The 18,396-nt window shown below is 52.3% G+C and overlaps 1 protein-coding gene across 7 annotated transcripts in view; it reads left to right on the top strand.

The window, feature by feature from the left end:
- Positions 1-936: 936 nt before the first annotated feature.
- NOS1AP (nitric oxide synthase 1 adaptor protein) overlaps positions 937-18,396 on the top strand; it is a 30,165-nt gene continuing 12,705 nt past the window's right edge. For 3 of the 7 annotated variants that reach the window (XM_085511154.1, XM_032446348.2, XM_015869446.3), the window contains exons 1-4: positions 937-1,120; positions 6,790-6,861; positions 17,782-17,874; positions 18,159-18,217. In XM_085511154.1, the coding sequence (XP_085367280.1) occupies positions 1,016-1,120; positions 6,790-6,861; positions 17,782-17,874; positions 18,159-18,217 (329 nt within the window). In that variant the 5' untranslated portion in view covers positions 937-1,015. Of the gene's footprint in view, positions 1,121-1,218; positions 1,247-6,789; positions 6,862-17,781; positions 17,875-18,143; positions 18,218-18,396 lie in introns of those variants that run through there. The other 4 variants (XM_085511153.1, XM_032446347.2, XM_085511155.1 and 1 more) reach the window with 3 other exon arrangements.

Genomic DNA, 18,396 nt, shown 5'->3' with positions numbered 1-18,396 from the left:
TGTCCATCCGTACTGCATTCTGCTCATCCCAGGCTCGAGCCCCAGCACCCCAAAGCTGCGTGGCTGTCCCCCTGGCAGGAGGAAGAGGTCAAAGTGCTGGAGGCACGGTGAGCATTCCCACACAGCTCATGGCACTGCTGAGCTCTTATCTCTCTGGTGCCTGGCCCTGCCTCTGGCTGCTGCTTGGTTCTGGAAAGGCCACTCCAATGGGAGGAAGCAAAACACTTTTTCAGACGTGGTTGAAACAGTGCAGCTTTAAACAAGGAAAGTTTCACTGTGCTGATCTGCACTGAGAACGGCCCTGGATCTGCTGTGCAGGGCTGGGTTGAGGACAGACTTGTGCCTGGTGGCAGAAGTGAGAGCCCCAGCTCACGCTCAATGCCATGCGGGTGGGCTCCTGTGAGAGGGGAAAGCAGCACCGGGGTGTCTTCAGTGAGGTGGGACTGATGTGAAATGTTTGAGGGCTTTCCTAAGGTTTGGCCTGGCCGGGTCACAAAACCCAAGACAAGATTGTATCACCTCCATTTACTTGGTTTCCACGGCTGTTGGTATTTGCAAGGGGTAGGGCTCCACGTGGCCGCTAATCCCCAGGGCCCGAGCGTTCCGGGTAGCTCCAAGCACACCTTCATCCCCCACCCAGCATTCCAGAGCTCAGGTCACAACCTGGGGAAGCTTCTAAGCTTTCCAGCCTTCCGCAGCGCTGGGGTGGGTGCAGAGCCGGGGCCGCGCACTAGATGTCAGCGGTGCCTCCTTCCAGCGCCCCTTTCGGGTGGTTTTTGATTTGGGTTAAATTATTTATTTCTTTTCAATTCTCCCGGCCCCTCCCTCCCCGGGGCAGTGGGGCTGCGCCTCGCTCCGCGCCCCCCGCTCCTCCCTTCTTCGGCGCTGCGCGGCGGCGCAATCCCGCCCCAGGGGCGGCCGGCGGTGCGGAGCGGTGCGGAGCGGTGCGGAGCGGAGGTTGCGCGGCGGCGGCGCCGGGCGCGCTGCGGGGCTGCCCGGCCGCCGCGGGGCCGCCATGCCCGCCAAGTCCAAGTACAACCTGGTGGACGACCGGCACGACCTCCGCATCCCCCTGCACAACGAGGACGCCTTCCAGCACGGCATCTGCTTCGAGGCCAAGGTGGGCAGCGGGCGCGCGTCCCCCGGTGCTCCCCGTTCCCCAGCTCTCGATGCGCGTAGCAGTGATGGTTTTTTCTCTGCTTGCTCCTGGGAGCCTTTTCCTCCAGACTCAGCTGCCAACAGTTGAGTGAGTGTTTCCGACCATCCCAATGGGGGTAAAAGGTGGCCGGGTGGGTCGGGCGGTGACCATGCTCCTTCACCCCTCCTTAGCATCACACCAGAGCATCAGCCCTGGGGCACAGGTGAGGTCAGGAGCCCCTTACCCCTGCGCTCCCCGGTACAAAGAACTCGGGGTGAATGGCTGGAGGGGCTGCATGCCATGTGTTGAGCTCTGGGAGAGATCAGTGCTGGCCCCAAGCAAAGGCTTGCTGTTTCCCCTGGCAAATATAAATCATTCTCGCCAATGTGTTTGGCAGGAAGCTCTGGTGTTTGTTGTTTATTTTTCTGGTGGGACCTCTCAGGCTCGTACTGCATTGTGGTGTCCCACGGCTCTGGTGATCACAGCCCAAGAAATTTGAGCATCTGTCTGCCTTACCCAGCTGTGGGCAGGTATCTGGGGGGAGATAACAATGGAATTTGGAAAGCAAAAACATTAAATCCCTGTCTCCATTGCTATTCATGGAGTTACAGTTGTCACATCAGTGAGCTATTCTAGTGAGGCTAGACTGGAAGAAAAACAACAGTCTATAAGAGTTTCTGAGCAGCACCCACCCCTTGTACCCCATTGCCCCTAGGGCAGAGGTGCTGGCAGGGGATGGACCCCAGCCCTGGTGCCCAGTTCTGCATGGTGCTTTGAGGACAACACCATATCCTGCTGCTGGGCATTGGGGCTGTGTGTTCCCTCTCTTTGCAGCTAGCAGGGTCTGCAGAGAGCAGCACGGTGCAGTTGTCTATGGAGCAAACTTGCAACCTGCTTTGGAACTGTCCTGGAAATGACTATTCAAATTCCACTCTACATCCCTTTGCTCCTGGGTTATCACAGCTGGTTGCAGCATTACTAGCAGTACCTGCTGCATAGCAGCTCCCTTCTCAATCACTCTGCGGGTTGTTGGGTGCTCTGCCCTTTTCCCATTTGGCTCAGGGTGGGAGCAGGGGCTTGTGGTGAAGAGGAGGATGTGGCTTTATTGCCCCCGGTCTACTTGCTGCTCGTCCCTTCTCTGTGGGGTCCTGGGGCGGTGCGTGTGAGTCTTTGTTAGCTCCTCTTTCTCTTATTTTGTATCCTGTGACACGCATTCATGCCAAGCACGAGTTGTATGAAGCCCTGCTCTTGATTTTGTGTATTTCTCCAGCAGCTCCCGATGCCAGATGCAGAATGCAGATGGCTTAGGCAATTACTCCATCCTTTTATTAGATTGGTGGAGATTAATTAAATGCTTACACTCCTTTAGTTCCTTTTATCCCCATGAATCCCGGGCACTGAAGCCCACACAGCTCTCATTGGAGAGAGGTACAGCACATGCGTCCCACTGTTGGGTGGGGATACAGAGGGCTCGGGTTTGGAGCAGAGCAATACCAAAAGGAGAAATCCATCCTTGCAAGCCCTTGGCAGGATTACTTGTGTTTGTGGGCTGGGACAGCCCTGGGGGCTATGGGGGCACTGCAAGCAGCATGGCCTCTGCCTTCAGCTGCTCCTTGCTCCTCCTCCACTTCTCCCTGTTACTCAGTGTTGGTCCCATGCCCACCACCTTTGTTCTGGTAGCAGTTGGGATGTCCAGGATTGGCCCTTTCCAAGCATGGGGTGCTGAGTGCATGCAGTGCTGCTGAGGGTGCTACCACCTGGGCTATTTGCAACCACATACTCTGGCATAGGGACACTGTTTCTGAGCAGGGTACCCTCCGAGCCTTACAGTAATCCATTTTCTGGAGATAAACCCAATAATAATAGAATAATGCTCCATCTTCTCAGGGAGTAGTAATGTGGTTCACGCTTTTTGATCTGTTTTTGCTGGCCACCTTTCTTGGCACTGAAAGTCCCCACATCTTTGAAGTGCCTCGATCAAGCTGGTGGGAATTGAAGGAGCTGGCTTCATTTTCTGCCCATTGTGGTCAAAACTGTTGGATTAAATCAAGATCTGGGCCTCTTGGGTGTGCTGAAGCGCTCGGATGAAAGAGCTGAGAGCTGCAGCGTGTCTCAGGGGAGCTGGCATGAATTCCCACTTGTGCAATGGTTTCCTGTTTAAATAAATGGGTATTTAAAGAATAAAGACACCTTCCGTCCACCTCTTCCCATCGTGGCTCTTCCAGTTGGAGCAGGCTGCAGGGCACACGAGCCTGCTTTTTGTTTTCCTGAAAGGAAAACTGGGGGATGAAATCTATGAGCAGCTCAGGTGTTGGAGAAGGAGATGGGGTCCTCATGCAGAGCCACCAGGACTTGTGGGCTGCAGGTACCTCCCTGCCAGCAGGCCTGTGAGCAGGGGGAGGATTGCTGCTGTTCTTGGCAGCGGGTGGGTTTGGGTGGGCTTAGAGGATCTTGGCAACCATGCATTTTCTGTCATGTTTGTCAGAACTTTTCTTCACTTTCATGCGTGGGAAACTGAGAATGAACCAAGCATCTGCCGCCGTCTATGTTTGGAGACAGGACATGGAAGAGACTTTGCTTGGATCCAGTGTGCTCCTTCCTGTGGATCCTGCCAGATCCAGCAGACTTGCCTGCCTGCCCCTCACTGGGATGTGCCGGTGCCAACAGATGTTAGAATTTGTAGCAGAAGAGATGCAGGCACCTCCGACCTGGGCCATCCAGCTCTGTGCCCTGCTGCAGGCTGCCTCTGTGGGCATTTCTCCATCCCCTGCTAGGGCTTGTTGGCAGCCGGGCAATGCTGGGAGCAGGAAACAGGTTGCTTGAAGCTCATACCTCCAGGTGCCTGGGACAGGTTTGGCAGTAGTACTTGGGGGTGTTGCTGCTGGCAGCTCTTGAACACAGTGTGCTCAGCAAGGTCTGCTCACCAAGAGCAAAGCTGCAGCGCGGGATTGCTTGCTGCGGGCTATAAATAACCTTGCCAAGCGCCACAGAAGTTCTCCTCTGCAGCAGTGGCATATTTTTGCCATACTTGTTAAGTCAGTTTGGAGGCTGCTCGCTGGAGCTCCCAGCAAAGCTCTCTGCCGGGACTTGGCGGAGCTGCAGAGAGGGGCCCTGGGGCAGCTCTGTGGCTGTGCAGTGGAACTTGGAGCACAGTGTGTGCATGGGGATGGAGCACAAGCAGTGTTTTCCCCTCCTATTGGGGGTCTGTCCTTCCATAGCCTGGCCCTGCTTCCTCTTTGCCTGTGTATCATCATGATAAAGGGGTTCCCAAACCTCTCTTCTGTGTCTTTTTGCAGGAGATAGTATAGTGTGTTCATTGCCCTCTGACACAATGCTGTCCCACCAGCTCTGTCCCCAGGTGATGTGGACTGGCAGGCTGCAGACTCCTGGGCACATGACTGGCCAGGGCCAGGAAGAGGAGGCTTTTCCACTGAAGTCAGCTGGCACATCAGCTTTTCCATTCCTGCTCAGTTTTGCCCTATTGGGTGTGAGCAAACCTCTCCCCCCAGGGGATGTTTCCCCCTGGGCTGCTCTGGGAAAGCAGTTCCAGCAGGATGAGGGTCCCCACAGTACCATGTACAGGCAGCAGTGATGGAACCACAGCCATGGGTTTCCCCCACTATGCTGCCCCATGCTTTGGGGTGTGCTTCTCCTCATCTGCCCTGACCCTTGGTGCAATCTCTGCCTTGGCTTTTTGTTCCCATGCTACAGTGTCTATGGTGGTGGCACAGCACAGGGAGCAACACGGAAAAATGCTGTCCTGCTTCTCATGGGAGTTAGCACAGTAGCTGGGGAGCACAGGCAGGATTTAGGACTGGTGCCGCCTCCAGCTCCCACACCAGCAGCTCTGCCCCTGCTGCCGGCTCCTTATCTCAGGGCAGCTCTCAGGGCTGGCAATGCTCCAGGCAGCCGCTTTGGGCTTCCCCAGTGGGATGATTCAGCCCTGACCTTTGCACGATGCCGGGCTGTGAGGTGCCAGCATGCTTGTTCTCCATAAAGGCTTTCTCGGTCCCACGGACACCACTTGGGAGGCATCCCTGTGTTTTCAGGCAGATCACCCTCTCAAGGGAGTTCGCTTCTGATGGGGCAGGATAACATTAAACAACCTCAAGGAAATGAAAAAAAAGCACCAAGAAAACACAGAAGCTAAATAATATGTGCAAACATTGCAAAATATATTTCCCAGTTTTCTCTTGTTTGTCTTCCTCCTGCCCAGGGAGAGCTGGCAAGGGCCTATGGGCATATTGCTTGTCCTCTCAGTGGATGGGGAGGCTGCACAGGGTGGCCCTGCTCCCAGCAGCAGCTCTGGTTGTTCCCACACCTCTTCCCCCAAGCTGCAGGTAGGAGGGCTGGGGGTGCTGATAAGCACAGTGCTTTCTCATGGCCGTCTTCACTCCTTCACACTGGCAGTTTTTTTGAGGGATGCTCATCACACTGCAAAGCTTTGTCTATTCCCAGAGTGAAGGAGAGGTGGACGATTTCAGGGCTGTGAGCCATGTGCTGAGGTGCTGTGGGCTTGAGGTCTGTGCTCCCAGCAGCAGGGTGTGGGATGTGAGCAGGATGCTCTGGTCTTGAGCAAAGTGCACCCTGTGGGGTTGTTTGGTGGTCAGGAGTTCCTATTGATGCTCTCCAGGCTTGATATAAAAAAGGGAAATAAATTCATGGCAAAGATACCTCTCATAATAAAACCTAAACCCTTGATTCTGGATGGGAGGATTCTTTAGGGGCTGTAATTGCTACTTTTGCAGTCAGGCTTCAGCTGCTGGGGTTTAGAAAGTGAGTGCTGCTTCTGCTTGTGGCTGCGTCGTGGGGCTTAATTCCTGGTTGCATAAGGCTGTCCTGCACTGCTGCGGCACATGACGAGCAAGCCAGCTGTTTGATGTTTATTTTTATATCCCCTCTCTTTAAGTGTCCTCATGGCTGCCAGGTCCTGCACCGTCACCATCCACCTTCCTATGGGATCCATGTGGGGCTCAGGGTGGGTTCAGAGCATGTTGGGGAGAGCTAGTTGTGCCCTGCACCCAGATGGGCTCTGTGCAGCTGGGGTAGGGGCAAAGCTTGCTGGCATTGATTGGGGGCACTTAGAGTTTTGCACAGTTAACACTTTTTCATCTTGATTTATTAATGAGATTAATCTGACTTTTTCTTGCAAGTGGGAATGCTATGAAGAATATGAATGAGAGAACAGGTATAGATCCTTGTTTCTCTTCCTATGGTAGGAAACTTGCGCTGTGCAGCATCCAACAGGCTTCTGAGCCATGTGCAGTGTACAAAGGACTGCCCCATTTTAGTCATTCAAGCTATTATAGGGTTTTCCTATAAGAAAGCCTCTTACTCTGTCAAACAAAAAGGATGCTCACGTGAGGACTGGCTAAAGAAGCAAAAGGTGACACAGGAGGGGAAGTGTGACTGCTGTCTGCAAGCCATGCCGCAGGGCAGGAAGAGACAGAAAGCAAGGCTGGGAAATTTAGGGCAACTGCTCTATGTGGGGAGGGAGAGGGCTGGGTGGGTGGGAAGAGAGGTCATTGCTTGCAGCACTTTGGGTACCGGTGGGCAAAAGTCTGGGCTGCGCATGGGTGCAGCAGGGCAGTGTGAGGCTGTGGGGTTCTGGAGCTGCAAACAGGGCTAACCCACTGTTTCTCTCCATGCAGTACATAGGCAGCCTGGATGTGCCACGGCCAAACAGCAGGGTGGAGATTGTGACAGCCATGCGGCGGATCCGGGTGAGTGCTGTGACTATGCTCCTTCCTTCCTTCCTTCCTGCCCCCTGGGGTGAGGGTCACAGCCCTCCTCTTCCCAGGTCTGCCCAAGTCTTCCCCCACTCCCTCATTGACATAGGTGCCTGGTGCAGGATTGCTGGCACCGGTATGTTCAGAGGGTTGCTGGTTTTGTTTCTGGTAACAAAGCAGCAGTATATGGCTTATAGGAGAGGTATGTTTGTTTTCTCCTTCTGGTCTAAAAGCGCTGCTTTGTTGGTCCATGTCCTGTAAGTGGCCATATGCAAATGAAAGCTGAGTTCAAGTAACCAGCAGCACATGGGTGAGCTGCAGGCCAGCCAGCAGCAGGCTCACTTGATGGCGAGCAGGTCAGGGGACGTCAGCTGGCTCTGAAGTCATCAGGCTTCCCAAAATAGGGACAACCAGGATGCTGAGTGCTCCTGTCACATAATGCCTGGCCAGCAGCCACTGGAGCGGCTCTTCCTCTGCTCCCCTCCTGCAGAACGTGTGGTTGGGAAGCCTCCAACCTCTCTTCAAGGGGTCTGGCATCTTGGCAGAGGATTTTAGTTTCAAATTTTGGTGTGTAAATAGCCCCTGGGCTTTTCCTGACAGCACTCCTGCACGCTGTCCTGCCTGCCCAGTGGCTGGGAGGTCTTCTGCTGGCATCAGGTTTGCTCACCGTGGTTCTGAGCTGGGTTGGGGATGTGTTACACCCCTGGGAGCTCCACAAGGCTCATGGGCAGCTGTTTTCTCTTCCTTCCTTCAAGTTCCCTGGGACCACTGTTGTCCTGGGAAAAGATAACCTGGGATGCAGCTTCTGAAATCAGTGGCTCAGCCCTAAAGTTTCACAGCTCTACATCAGCGTGAGAGGACAGGCACAGCTTTGAGAACTTCAGAAACTCCCCCATGCTTAAGAAGAAAACCTATATAAACAAACTTAAGCATAGCCTAGATAACATGTAGATGAGGCTCTGGTTGGTGGAACGGATGCAGATTAAGGTAATGACTTCTTGTGATGAATGATGTGTTTGAAATATGACCTCAAGCTGCCTTGGTGCAGAGTAAGGTGGGACAGATGCAAGTTGTCAGAAGGATTTGAGCTCACAAATGTGATGTGCCAGAGGGACTGGTGCAGAAGTGCACGGGAACCCTGTGCTGCAGTGGGGTTTCTGGGGGGGGGACACCCTGGGAGCCCCCATGTGCTGCCAGAGGACGTGCGAGCACTGCTGGGCCTGGCTGGGCTGCAGCATCCTGGTGGGATGTCCCCCGACCTGGGGGGCACGCCGGACACGCATAGCAGGAATTGCTGGCATTCCTGCTGCCTGTGTGCTCCCCGCTCCCCCGCAGAGGCAGCAGTGCACCAGAGCCAGATGCACTCAGAGAGCTGGGCTCTGTCTGTTTTGTGGAGCTGGATCGAGAGGGGCTTTGTGTGGGGAAAGCGTGCCGACTGAGAGCAGGCAGCCTGACCTAGTGGGTGGCAACCCTGTCTGTGGCAATAGGTTGGAACTGGCTGATCTTTGAGGTCCCTTCCAACCCAAGCGGTTCTATGATCTTTGGCCACATGTGCAGCAACAAATACAGGAGGCCAGGGCTTGTTTTCCTGGTGAGCAGCTGGGTTTGTGTATGTGCTGCTGAGCCTTTTTTCCTCCTCATCTCCAAACAGGGTGGCCTGTGCACTCGAAGCAGTCACAGCACTGTCCTAACTACATGGGCTCAGAGCTGCAGAAGATTGGAGTTGAAAATAGCCAAACACACTACAAACACACTACAAACACACTTCTTTTTCCTTTCCTTTACCCCAGGATGGTTGAGCACAACCATAACTGTATGGGTTGTTAATGCAGCCATGATGTAAGCATACGCAAATGCCTCCCACCCGGTGCTCCTGGCTTGTTTCCAGTGCAGCCATGTTACCTGGCACAGTCATTCCAGAGAATTTCCGCTCCTCTTTTTTTTGCTGCATGGGTTGCTGATCGTGGCTTTAATCCAGGTTTTCTCTAGTTCCAGAAAGGATGAAATCTTACACAGGCACTGTAAAAGCTGCTTCTCTGGAGGTCTTCTGCAAGCCTGGTGCAGGGAAGTGTCCAGTGAAATTTTGCAGGTTCAAAAAGAGGAGGCATTTCAGGCATTTTAAAGCCTAACTCCTCCAGCCCTCCTGCTCTGCCAGGTACATCTGATTCTGTGCGATTTCTGCTTTGCATAGCCGAGCTTTATTTCAGCAAACTGGCAAAGTTTCTGAATTTCAACAAGCTTGCTGAAAGCGGAATTTTTCATCCTGAAAGCCACATGCACAGTTGGACTGGTGCGAAAACTGCTGCGTGTGGCCACTCATTTGCACAGAGCCCACGGTGTAATTTGCAGCTCATTTAATTAGCGTCTTTCTGAGATATACCTGTTAGCACTGCAGCGAGTTTCTAAGCGTTAGGACACTCATCATGTCTTGCTTGACAAAAGGGAAGAAAGAAGGCAAGCGGCACAAGCACTGCAGTCTGTGCTGTTGCTATAACATGGGGTGATGGGGGTTGGGCTGCGGGCCCTGTGGGGGGGTGTGTGATGGGCTCAGGCTCAATGCGGGCTGGGAGTAAAAGCACAGCACTGGGAGCAGGGTGAGCTATTAAAGCTAATAGCTTCCCATCATTATCCCAGGTGCAGAAGGTTGCATTCTATTCGGTCTGGGAGGAACGGGTGGGATATCTGTCACAATTGCCATTTATTGGATTAAAGAGGGTGAAGGCGAGCTTATTGATCTTCCATGGCACCACTGGCACCGCTTAGCTTTGCATTGAGATAACCTCCCACTTACTTCAGACCTTGCCCTGGTGGCATTGCTGGGCGCATGCTTGTGGAATGACTCGTGAGGATGCTATTGCACATGTTGGGTAAGGAGCAGAACCATGCCCTCTTGGTAAGACCTTGGTAAGATGCTGGAGGACTTGCTGGAGGTGCTTCATTAGGCAGTCCCTCCCTATCTGCTTTGGCTGTTCTTCTGTTGATGTGCAGCCACTGAGGGGAAAGGCTGTGCTCTGTGTCACCAGCATAACATCCCTGGGTACTTGCTGTGATGCAGGGGCCAGGCTCACCCTTACACAGCGTTCCTGTGCATTAGAAAAGGTCCTAATGTTAGACTTCTTAGAACTGTCTCATTTTCTATGTGAGATCATTCTGCCTTCTGCATTTCAGAGATTCCAAAACTGATACAGGAGCACTGCAGAAAATAAGGTCGAGAGGGATGTGCTGAGGTGGGGTTGATTTGGGGTTTCAGCTTGTCCTGGCATCTCCCAGCAGGCACAGCTTAGAGCTGGGCTTGTCCCCACTGCTCCAGTCCCCAGGAGTTTCTATGACTCATCGCACCCATGGCAGTGCTTTGGAGATTTACTTCTGGTTTCCTGCAGCATGGAATTTTCCTGTGGGTTTCAGAATAAATCAGGGTGTTCAGCCTACTGCCACCGTGACAGCTCTGTGCTCCTGGGAGGGCACTGAAGCCTGCACAGCATGGAGCTGGGCAGAGCAGATGTGGGCAGGTGTCTGCATGGCAGAGATGCCGTACCTGGCTCCTGCTGTGCAAGTGAGGGCTCTGGGGAGAGAGAGGTTGGGGAAAAAGCAGAGCAAAGAGCAAAAAAATCTCACTTGGAGGAGGTCAGGATCAAGCACTACTTTATGTCAGTTTGACGGATGAGAAACTGTGACTTAGGAAGAGGAAAGGATTTGTCAGGCTTATCTGAGCTGAAATCAATGTTTCAAATGCTGCTCTTGTACGTGATCCTTTCTGCTCTTGTGCTTCTCTGCTGGTCCTCAAAGACCAAGGACTGCTCCATTTAATCTGCTGGCACGTTCCCTGCCGTGTCACCTATGTATTGCTCCACAGAGCTGCAGCCCTGCAGACACCTGCCCTGGGCAGTGCCAGGCAGTGCAGGGCTGTTGGACAAGCTGAACAAACTAAGTGTTGTTCAGTCCCTCTAGCCTGAGTCTGGGAGCCTAATGCGTATTCTTGTTGCTTCCTTCTAACCTCTTTCCTATTGCTTCATCCAAGTGCGCTATAAAGCAGGTGATATTTCATCAGTTATATCTGTAGGGATTCCCATGGCACTGTGTTATGAGATTATTTCACCTTTCTGAGAGGCTGCACATTCCCTTTTTCACACACTTAGGACCCTGTTGTCCATATGCAGCAGCAGCAGCAGCATGGCAGTGGAAGCTCAGCTCACTGTCCTTCCTGCTGGAGGACACTCCTTGATGTCTGATACTTCTATTTTTTGTAATAGATTTCTGCATCTTACGTATTCAGCTTCTGTTCCTTTTCCTTTGGGAAGCAGCTTGGACGTTGCCATATAGAATCAAGCTGAAATGAATAGACACCAAGTTCACTTGACCTGGATATCAAATATGCTGTTTTCTTCCAGACCAGCATAAAAATAAGTGTTGTGCTCTCACTGTTGTGGGGTTCAATGGGTAATGGTGGCTTTCTCTCAAATTTCTGTCTATTCTTTCACTTTGGAATCCAGTGGTTAGTAGATTGCACCCCCCTCGGGATGGGCTGTACTGTTGTTTTAGGTGACATTAGTCAAATTGGTTACATAGATGGAAATTGGAAGATGCTCTTTAAGTTTCTCATCCAGCCTGATGCCTCTTCGTGGTACACCTCTAATTGTATTGGGATAGCTTAGGACCTCATCTTGCATAAGACTATTACTGGCTGTGTCAAGTTACGCTGCCATCCTTTTGGTTGATATTCAGTCCCATATTGGCTCCATTCTGACAGCCCAAAAGCTTGAAACCTTTGATAACTCAGAGTTTTTTCAAGGATCTGAGTCTATAACTCTTTATTAGACTCTGAAGGATGGTATTCAGACTTGCTGATTTGAAATGTAGAGTTTAGTGAATGGTTTTTAATACCTGCATTAGTTATTGCTGAATAGGAACCAGGAAACAAATGTGTGATAGGAATAATTGCCTTTTTTTTCTCCACTTACAAACCAGAAACGTTGTTGAGCACCGTTACCCTTTAATGAGACCCACAGGGCTGGCTTGCTTCTGATGCGCTAAGCATTTAATGCTGTTGCTTATTCGGTCTTTATTAATTGCCTGAATTTTGTAATTGCTGATTTAGTTACATTATTACCAGCCTGCTTCCTTTTGATTTGTCATTGCTGTTCTCATCTGCTTTCCACGCTGGAGGTACTCAAGCTTTTTATGCAATTTGGTGCAGTAAAACAGGCAAACGAATGAATCCTGGTTGTGTCACAACCTGGGCTGCAAAGATTGCTGTGCTCAGACTGCTCCCTGCATCGACACCTCCCTGCAGCACTGCATGGACACGTTCCTCTTGTTGTCCCATTTTGTTGCTGGTGCAGAGGTGGAGTTGGGATGGGCAGGCTCCAGTGGTGCCAGAGATGCTGCCCGGCAGTTGCCTTGGGGCCTGCTTTGGAAAGCATGTTGAGAAGGAAGCACAGAGCGCCACTCTTTGAAAGGTGCTCGCCAAGCATTTCCTGACTCTTCCCATGGCAAGGCTGATGTGGCTGAGTTTCTGCAGAGCCGCTCAGGGCAGCCCGGTGCTCTCAAACATGCCAACCGGCACAGCCCTGCTCTGCAGAAACCACATCATGCCTGTGGTCCCTTTGATCCGAGGGCTGCCCACGGTCAGCCATCTCCAGCATCTCACTGCATGTCTGCGCCAAGATGGCGCCCGCGCGGCCTCCTCCTCATGGCCTCCTCATGGCCTCCTCCTTGCAGCCCTTGTTTGTCATTTTTAACCCAAGCCTCAGCACGGCTCTATCCCAACCGGGCACGTTGTCTGTCTTCAACTCGTTCCTGCAGTTTGGAAGAGCTAATGAGCAGCTAATTAAAAATGCCACAAATTCCAGTCAGATATGGGGTTTCCAAAGAATGTGCTGCTGCTGCTTATTTTAGCAAGAGATGATAAACACCAAAATGGGTACGGTTTATTGCTGGAGTTGTGTCTGCAAGGCTGAACTGAGCTCTGCAACAAGAACAGCACGTACTGGGGCATCCTGCTACCTTCCACACTGCCCCTCCACTGTGAATCCCCTACAGATGCAGTGTGCCCTCTCCTCATTCCCCCACACCCAAGGCAGTGGATGCAGTGCCTGTGGCCATGCAGCCTGGTTGTTTGCAACCAGTTGAACCAGTATCTTGCATACACCGACAGTCGGATGCTCACTGCTGGCCTTGGGTGGTGATTTAACCTCTATCAGCTCTGATTTCTCTGAGCTTCCCATGAAGCTACTCTGGTTGAAGGGATGCCCCTGTGTGTTAGCTTGGCTAATGGAACTCGGGAGTAAAAGGGAAGGCAGAGGGAGCTGACAGAGGCAGCTGTATGGTGGGGAACAGCAAACTGAGCAGACGGGATTTATTGTGAAATAGTCAGTGCTATCGGGACGCCTATTTTATGTGATAAATGGGGATGCTGCCATCCAGGCTCGTTGTAAAGCAGCCTCCCTAACTCTGCTCTGCTGCTGTCGCAACACGGGTATTTTTAGACTGATTCCCATTTATACCCGTCAGTGCACGCGGCCCTCACAGACGGTTACCAAAATTAAACCTGAAGCTGGATGGCAATATAGGCACTGACCTTGTCAGCTCACACCACAATCACAGCTCGCTTCAGATGCACTCGTGCACCGTGGAGCTGCATTTTTCCATATGTGCAGATCTGATTAGTGGAGAAGCTTTGCCAAGCAGCACCAGCCCAGGAAACAGCGCCCCGTGCTTTGTTACTCCTCTTTCCATGCTACCTTTGGATAAAGTGTGGCCACTGGCAAAACCTAACCCATGCACGCACCGGTGGGAGCCCTGCTGGCCATCCCCTGTGCAGGAGAGCCACGCAGGATGTTTTTGTGCAGACAGGCTTCCTGGCACACCCAGGCGTGTGTCTGTGTGCGTGGGGGGACACACGGTGTTGGTCCATGAGCGCTCTGCGGTGCTGCACGCAGGGACGTGCCTCTGCTTGCTAACGTGATCTGCACGGCGTCGCAGTGCCGGGCTCTGCTGGGAGAGCGCAGCTGTGTGCAGAGGGATGGGGCTTGTTGGGGTTGGGTGTGCAACAGGAATTCTTGGGCTTCTGGAGCTGTGGAGCCTTAATTAAACTCACCCGCAGCTGTTGTTTGGTAATGAGTTAATTGTTCATTAGGAGGTTGTTACCAGAACTGGGGGAAGCTTCACAAAGCTGCTGCTGCTCTCTGCTTTGTTACCCTGAGTTGGCATTGGGCTGAAGCACAGCTTTTGTTCTGTTGGCTGGGACAGCAATGGCTCGCTGTGTTTAGGTGCTCTTCCATCAAAGAATTTCCCATCTGGTTGTATGCTGTGTTAGTGCAGTCTGACTGCTGAGCGTTCCCAGTAACCCTTCCCCTTTTGATGGAGGATGCCAGTGTGCAGATTTAACTCCATACCCACTGCAGTTAGATGGGTTGGCCTGAAATGAGGGCACTTCTATGCAGGTTGATCTTCTTCAGAGTATGGGGTGATGCTGAGCCTAGTGATGCCCCATCTCCTTTCTTTAGCACCCGATCTTTCCAACGTAGCTCACTGGTAGAAGTTTCCTCGCCCTTTTGCTGTGTAGGAGCAGTGAGATGAGGATGTACAACACATTTATTTCTAAAGGGGGCTGAGATTTTCATGCTTTTCACACATACCCCTCTCACTCAAAGCGTGTACATAATTTTACTCCAAAGTGACAAGGTTACATGCGCTCTCTATTAAGGAACATGCATCAGTCTGTTCTCAAGAGAGGGCACTTCTAATACTCTGCCAGTAGAAATGTGTTGTGCAATGATGCATACACCAGCTGGCATTATTTTCCTTCTAAGAGCACGCCTTTGAAGATATTTAAGCAGCAAACTCTGCATGAGGGACAGATGTTGAAAACAGACTCCCACCAACCTGAAGTCAGCTTGTGCCTCTGGTATTTAGGAAAACACATTTCTTGTCTAAATGAGGAGATAAACATGTTGGTTTTGTTGATCTTTTAAAATTTATTTATTTATTTATTGTCTTGTTTTGCTTTGTCTTATTTTTGCTGGGAACTGTGAAATTAAGGGACTTTTCTTCTTCTTTTCTTTATGTAACAGCAGGCTGGGCATCATCTCCATGAACTGGAAACATTTGTAGCAGAGCTTATACTCCTTGTTTACTCAGTGGTGAGAAATACGGTTTTCCTCCCGCAGCAGCCTCTCCAGTGCTATGAGCACTACTTTCCTCATGTAGGATCCTACTGCTCGTGGTGATGTGAGGCAGCTGGCACTGGTGCAAGCATGGATGTCAATGTGCTGCATGACGGCTGTGTGTCCTGGTGGTGCTCCCCAGCTCAATGCCAGCAAAAACAATGCTGCTCTGCCAGAGGGCAGGGAGAGGAGGTGATAAGGTTGTGTCCCATCCCTGGGCAGGGTGCAAATTATCTTCTGGGTCAGTGGAGGGTGATCCTTGTGCGGGTTGGGATAAAACAAAACCCTGCTCATTGGAATTGTTGCACCATGAGACAGGGGGTTTGGGCAAACCCTGCCCAGTTCTGAGTTTGCAGTCTCTGTGACTCATCTCTTGCTCAGACAATCTGCACAACCTGGTGCTTGCTTTGACCCTACACATAGCTACAGCTTGGGGTGAAATCTGTTTGGTTTGAGGAATCAAAGCCTTGTGAACAGGGCAGAATAAATTGCATGCTGCAGTTGTGAGCAGGGCAAAGTGGTTCCCAAATGGTGCTGATGTTCCTACTTGCACTGCAGAGCTGAGTGTCTGGGCTCTGCTGCTCCTTTTCCCCCGGCACATTCCCTCTCTCCTCTACCAACAGGGGTCTCTTCCCCAGTGTCACCCACAGCCTTTGTGCATGTAGACAACTAACGTGGGCTGATGGCAGGTCCAGCTGAGCACCTGCTGCAACTGCAGCGTGCACTGAATCAGTCAGACCTGCCAGCACTGCGCTGGGGCAGCTTTGGGTGGTGATGTCAGCTCTGCCCTCCTGACCCACCCCCTCCTCCCCTGGGACCTCTGCACCTTGGACTGACAAGTGTGCATCAGAGAGGAGGGGAAGCTGAGTTGCTGCTTTATTGAATTCTGGATTTGTTATTAAATTATGGTTAGTGTCTCTTTAGAGAGACCCAATGGGTGTGAGTTCATTAGTGTTTTATTGGTTAGAGCTGTGCTTTATTACGTGGGAAACGTATCCCAAAGTGTGTCTGTGCTTGTTGGAGTGCTGTACTAATGAGCCTGGGCTGGAGTGGATGCGGCACAGTCCTTAAGAATGTGGCTCAGGTTTGCAGGGGAGCTTCACACTCTCCACAGCATCGGGATCAAGGGCCAGATTTAAGGGAGCAAATCTGACTGCTCAGCCCTTCGGAGAATTTGCTTTCTTTGCTGCTTCCAGTTCACGCTGGAGCTTTGCCACAAAGAGATTTGGCTGCAGTGTGGGCTGGGCAGGATGCTTGCCTCGAGGTGGGCGGGCAAGGGATGAGCCCAGGCAGTGCCCTCACCAGCAGCCCCAGTAGGGTGAGGCACAGGGGAGCCTTCCCCAGCAGCTCCATACCTGTTCTGCCCCATACAGCCCGTGCCAGGGTTTGGTAACACCTTTGCTGAGTCCCGCTCCGTCTGCTTTGCTTTCCTGGGGCTGTTACTCACCCAAAGCCCAGGCTAAAAATAGTCTCTGTAACCCTGAGCTGTTTTTCAGGGTTGTTGTCTCTTGTGAGCCCAGATTAATTAGCACTCAGGGTCACCAGAACAGCAAACTTGGGCTCCAGCAGCTCGGCAGCGTGGTGCGGTGCTGCTGATCAATGAGCAGCAGGACCTGTTGGTGGTGGGGGCTGTGCTCAGTGTGTTGCATCACCTCTGCTTGTGAGAGGTGACCCTTGGAAACCGGCTCCTTGCTGAGCAGCTCTGGAGACCTGCTGCTGCACCAGGGTTGTGGGACAGAGCCCTGCAAGCAGCTGGCAGGCAGGGATGGGATGTGGAGTTTATGGTGGAAGCCTGAGCTTTGATTTCTGCAGCCCATCACTGTGGCTTCAGAGCGTATGGGCTCTCCCAGCTTGCCTACTCCATGAGCTGAGACAGACAGAGCTGCATGACCCCACTGGATGCTTTTCTGAGTCATCTGCATCCCTCAGCCCCATCAGCAGCTTCCAAATGGCTTTGAGGAATTGTATTTTCAGGTCTTTTATCATTGGATCGTGGGTCGGGGCCAGAAGCGTTCGCTGCCTGCTGGCTTTGGCTGCCAGAGTTGATGCATCATGCGGCGCTGGAAATGTCACACAGAGCCTCGGCAGGACCCAAGGCAGGGCTCGGCTGCTGCTCCCTTTGCAGCAAGTCTGGCTAATGAACAAGTTCATTAAATCCCTCTTCCTTGAATGCAGGATACAGGGATGCTGTGCCACAGGGGCGCTGGGTACCAATGTCAGTGGGGAGGTTCTATGACTCTGCAATGGGAGCAGATGTGTGTGTGTGTGGTTCTATTAAGCCACACAGTGCTGTGGTTTTACCCCAAAACTGCCAGCCATAGCTTTAGCAGAAGGCAGCCCTCACTGATGCTGTGTGGGACTTTGCTCAGCCTCAGTTAACACCTGACCTGTTCACCCTGCCCAAGCCCTTGGTGCTTGTAGGGCTCTGCATGCAGGATTGGTTGGGTTTGGGGGAATGGCGTTCTCTCCCTGTGGCTGGGCTGGAGCTTTGTGTTTAGTCACTGATCTTTGGAAGTTCCTGGGTTTTATTTCCCATCCAGTGATTTCTAATTGAAGTGGGTAATCGCATTATGCTGTCTCTCCCGGCGAGGTTCACTGAGTCCTTAGCAGTCATCTCTGATTTTACACTGAGCCCCACTAAACTGCACTTGGAGTAGTATTTCTCCTCCCAGAGATCAGGCGGGGGGAGGGTGTTGGGGAATTGCCCCTCAGAGCTCCCCAGGAGGACTAACTTGGCCTCTCTCCGCAGTATGAGTTCAAAGCCAAGAACATCAAGAAGAAGAAGGTGAACCTCATCGTGTCGGTGGACGGCGTGAAGGTCATTCTGAAGAAGAAGAAGAAGGTAGGCAGCCCCAGACCAAGGTGGGGCAGTGCTGGAGACCTACGGGGTGTGCAGTGAGATGGTTACCCATGGACTGCCAGGAATCAGGAGACCCCCGGCTGTGCTTTGGGCAGGAAGCACTCTGGCTGTGTGGGGCTTTTTGGCTGCACACTGGGCAGGTCATCTGCTGGGGCTGTAGGGCAGCAGCAGGGCTACAGCAAGCACTGCCCCAGCACTGCCTCTGCCCCATTCTCGATGACGAGGGCAGCATCTGACGTACTCATTTTCAGCTTTTTCCCTTGCAGAAAAAAGAATGGGCCTGGGATGAGAACAAAATGCTTGTCATGCACGATCCCATTTACAGGTAAGATCACTATGGGATGGCACAAAGGCTCTGACGTGCCACACCAGCACTCTGCAGCCTGAACTGAGCCCCGAGCTGTGCACTGATGGCTGGTGGGTCCGTGCTCAGCTGGGAGCAGGCACAGTCCTGCAGGAAAACCTCTCCTGAGTTCTGCAGGACAGCCGGGCCAGGTGCCACTA

This window comes from Coturnix japonica, chromosome 11 (genome assembly GCF_054131305.1).
Source record: "Coturnix japonica strain WE chromosome 11, WE-NBRP24, whole genome shotgun sequence".
Classification (NCBI taxonomy): Eukaryota; Metazoa; Chordata; class Aves; order Galliformes; family Phasianidae; genus Coturnix; species Coturnix japonica.
This window is presented reverse-complemented; position numbering and strand designations above follow the sequence as displayed.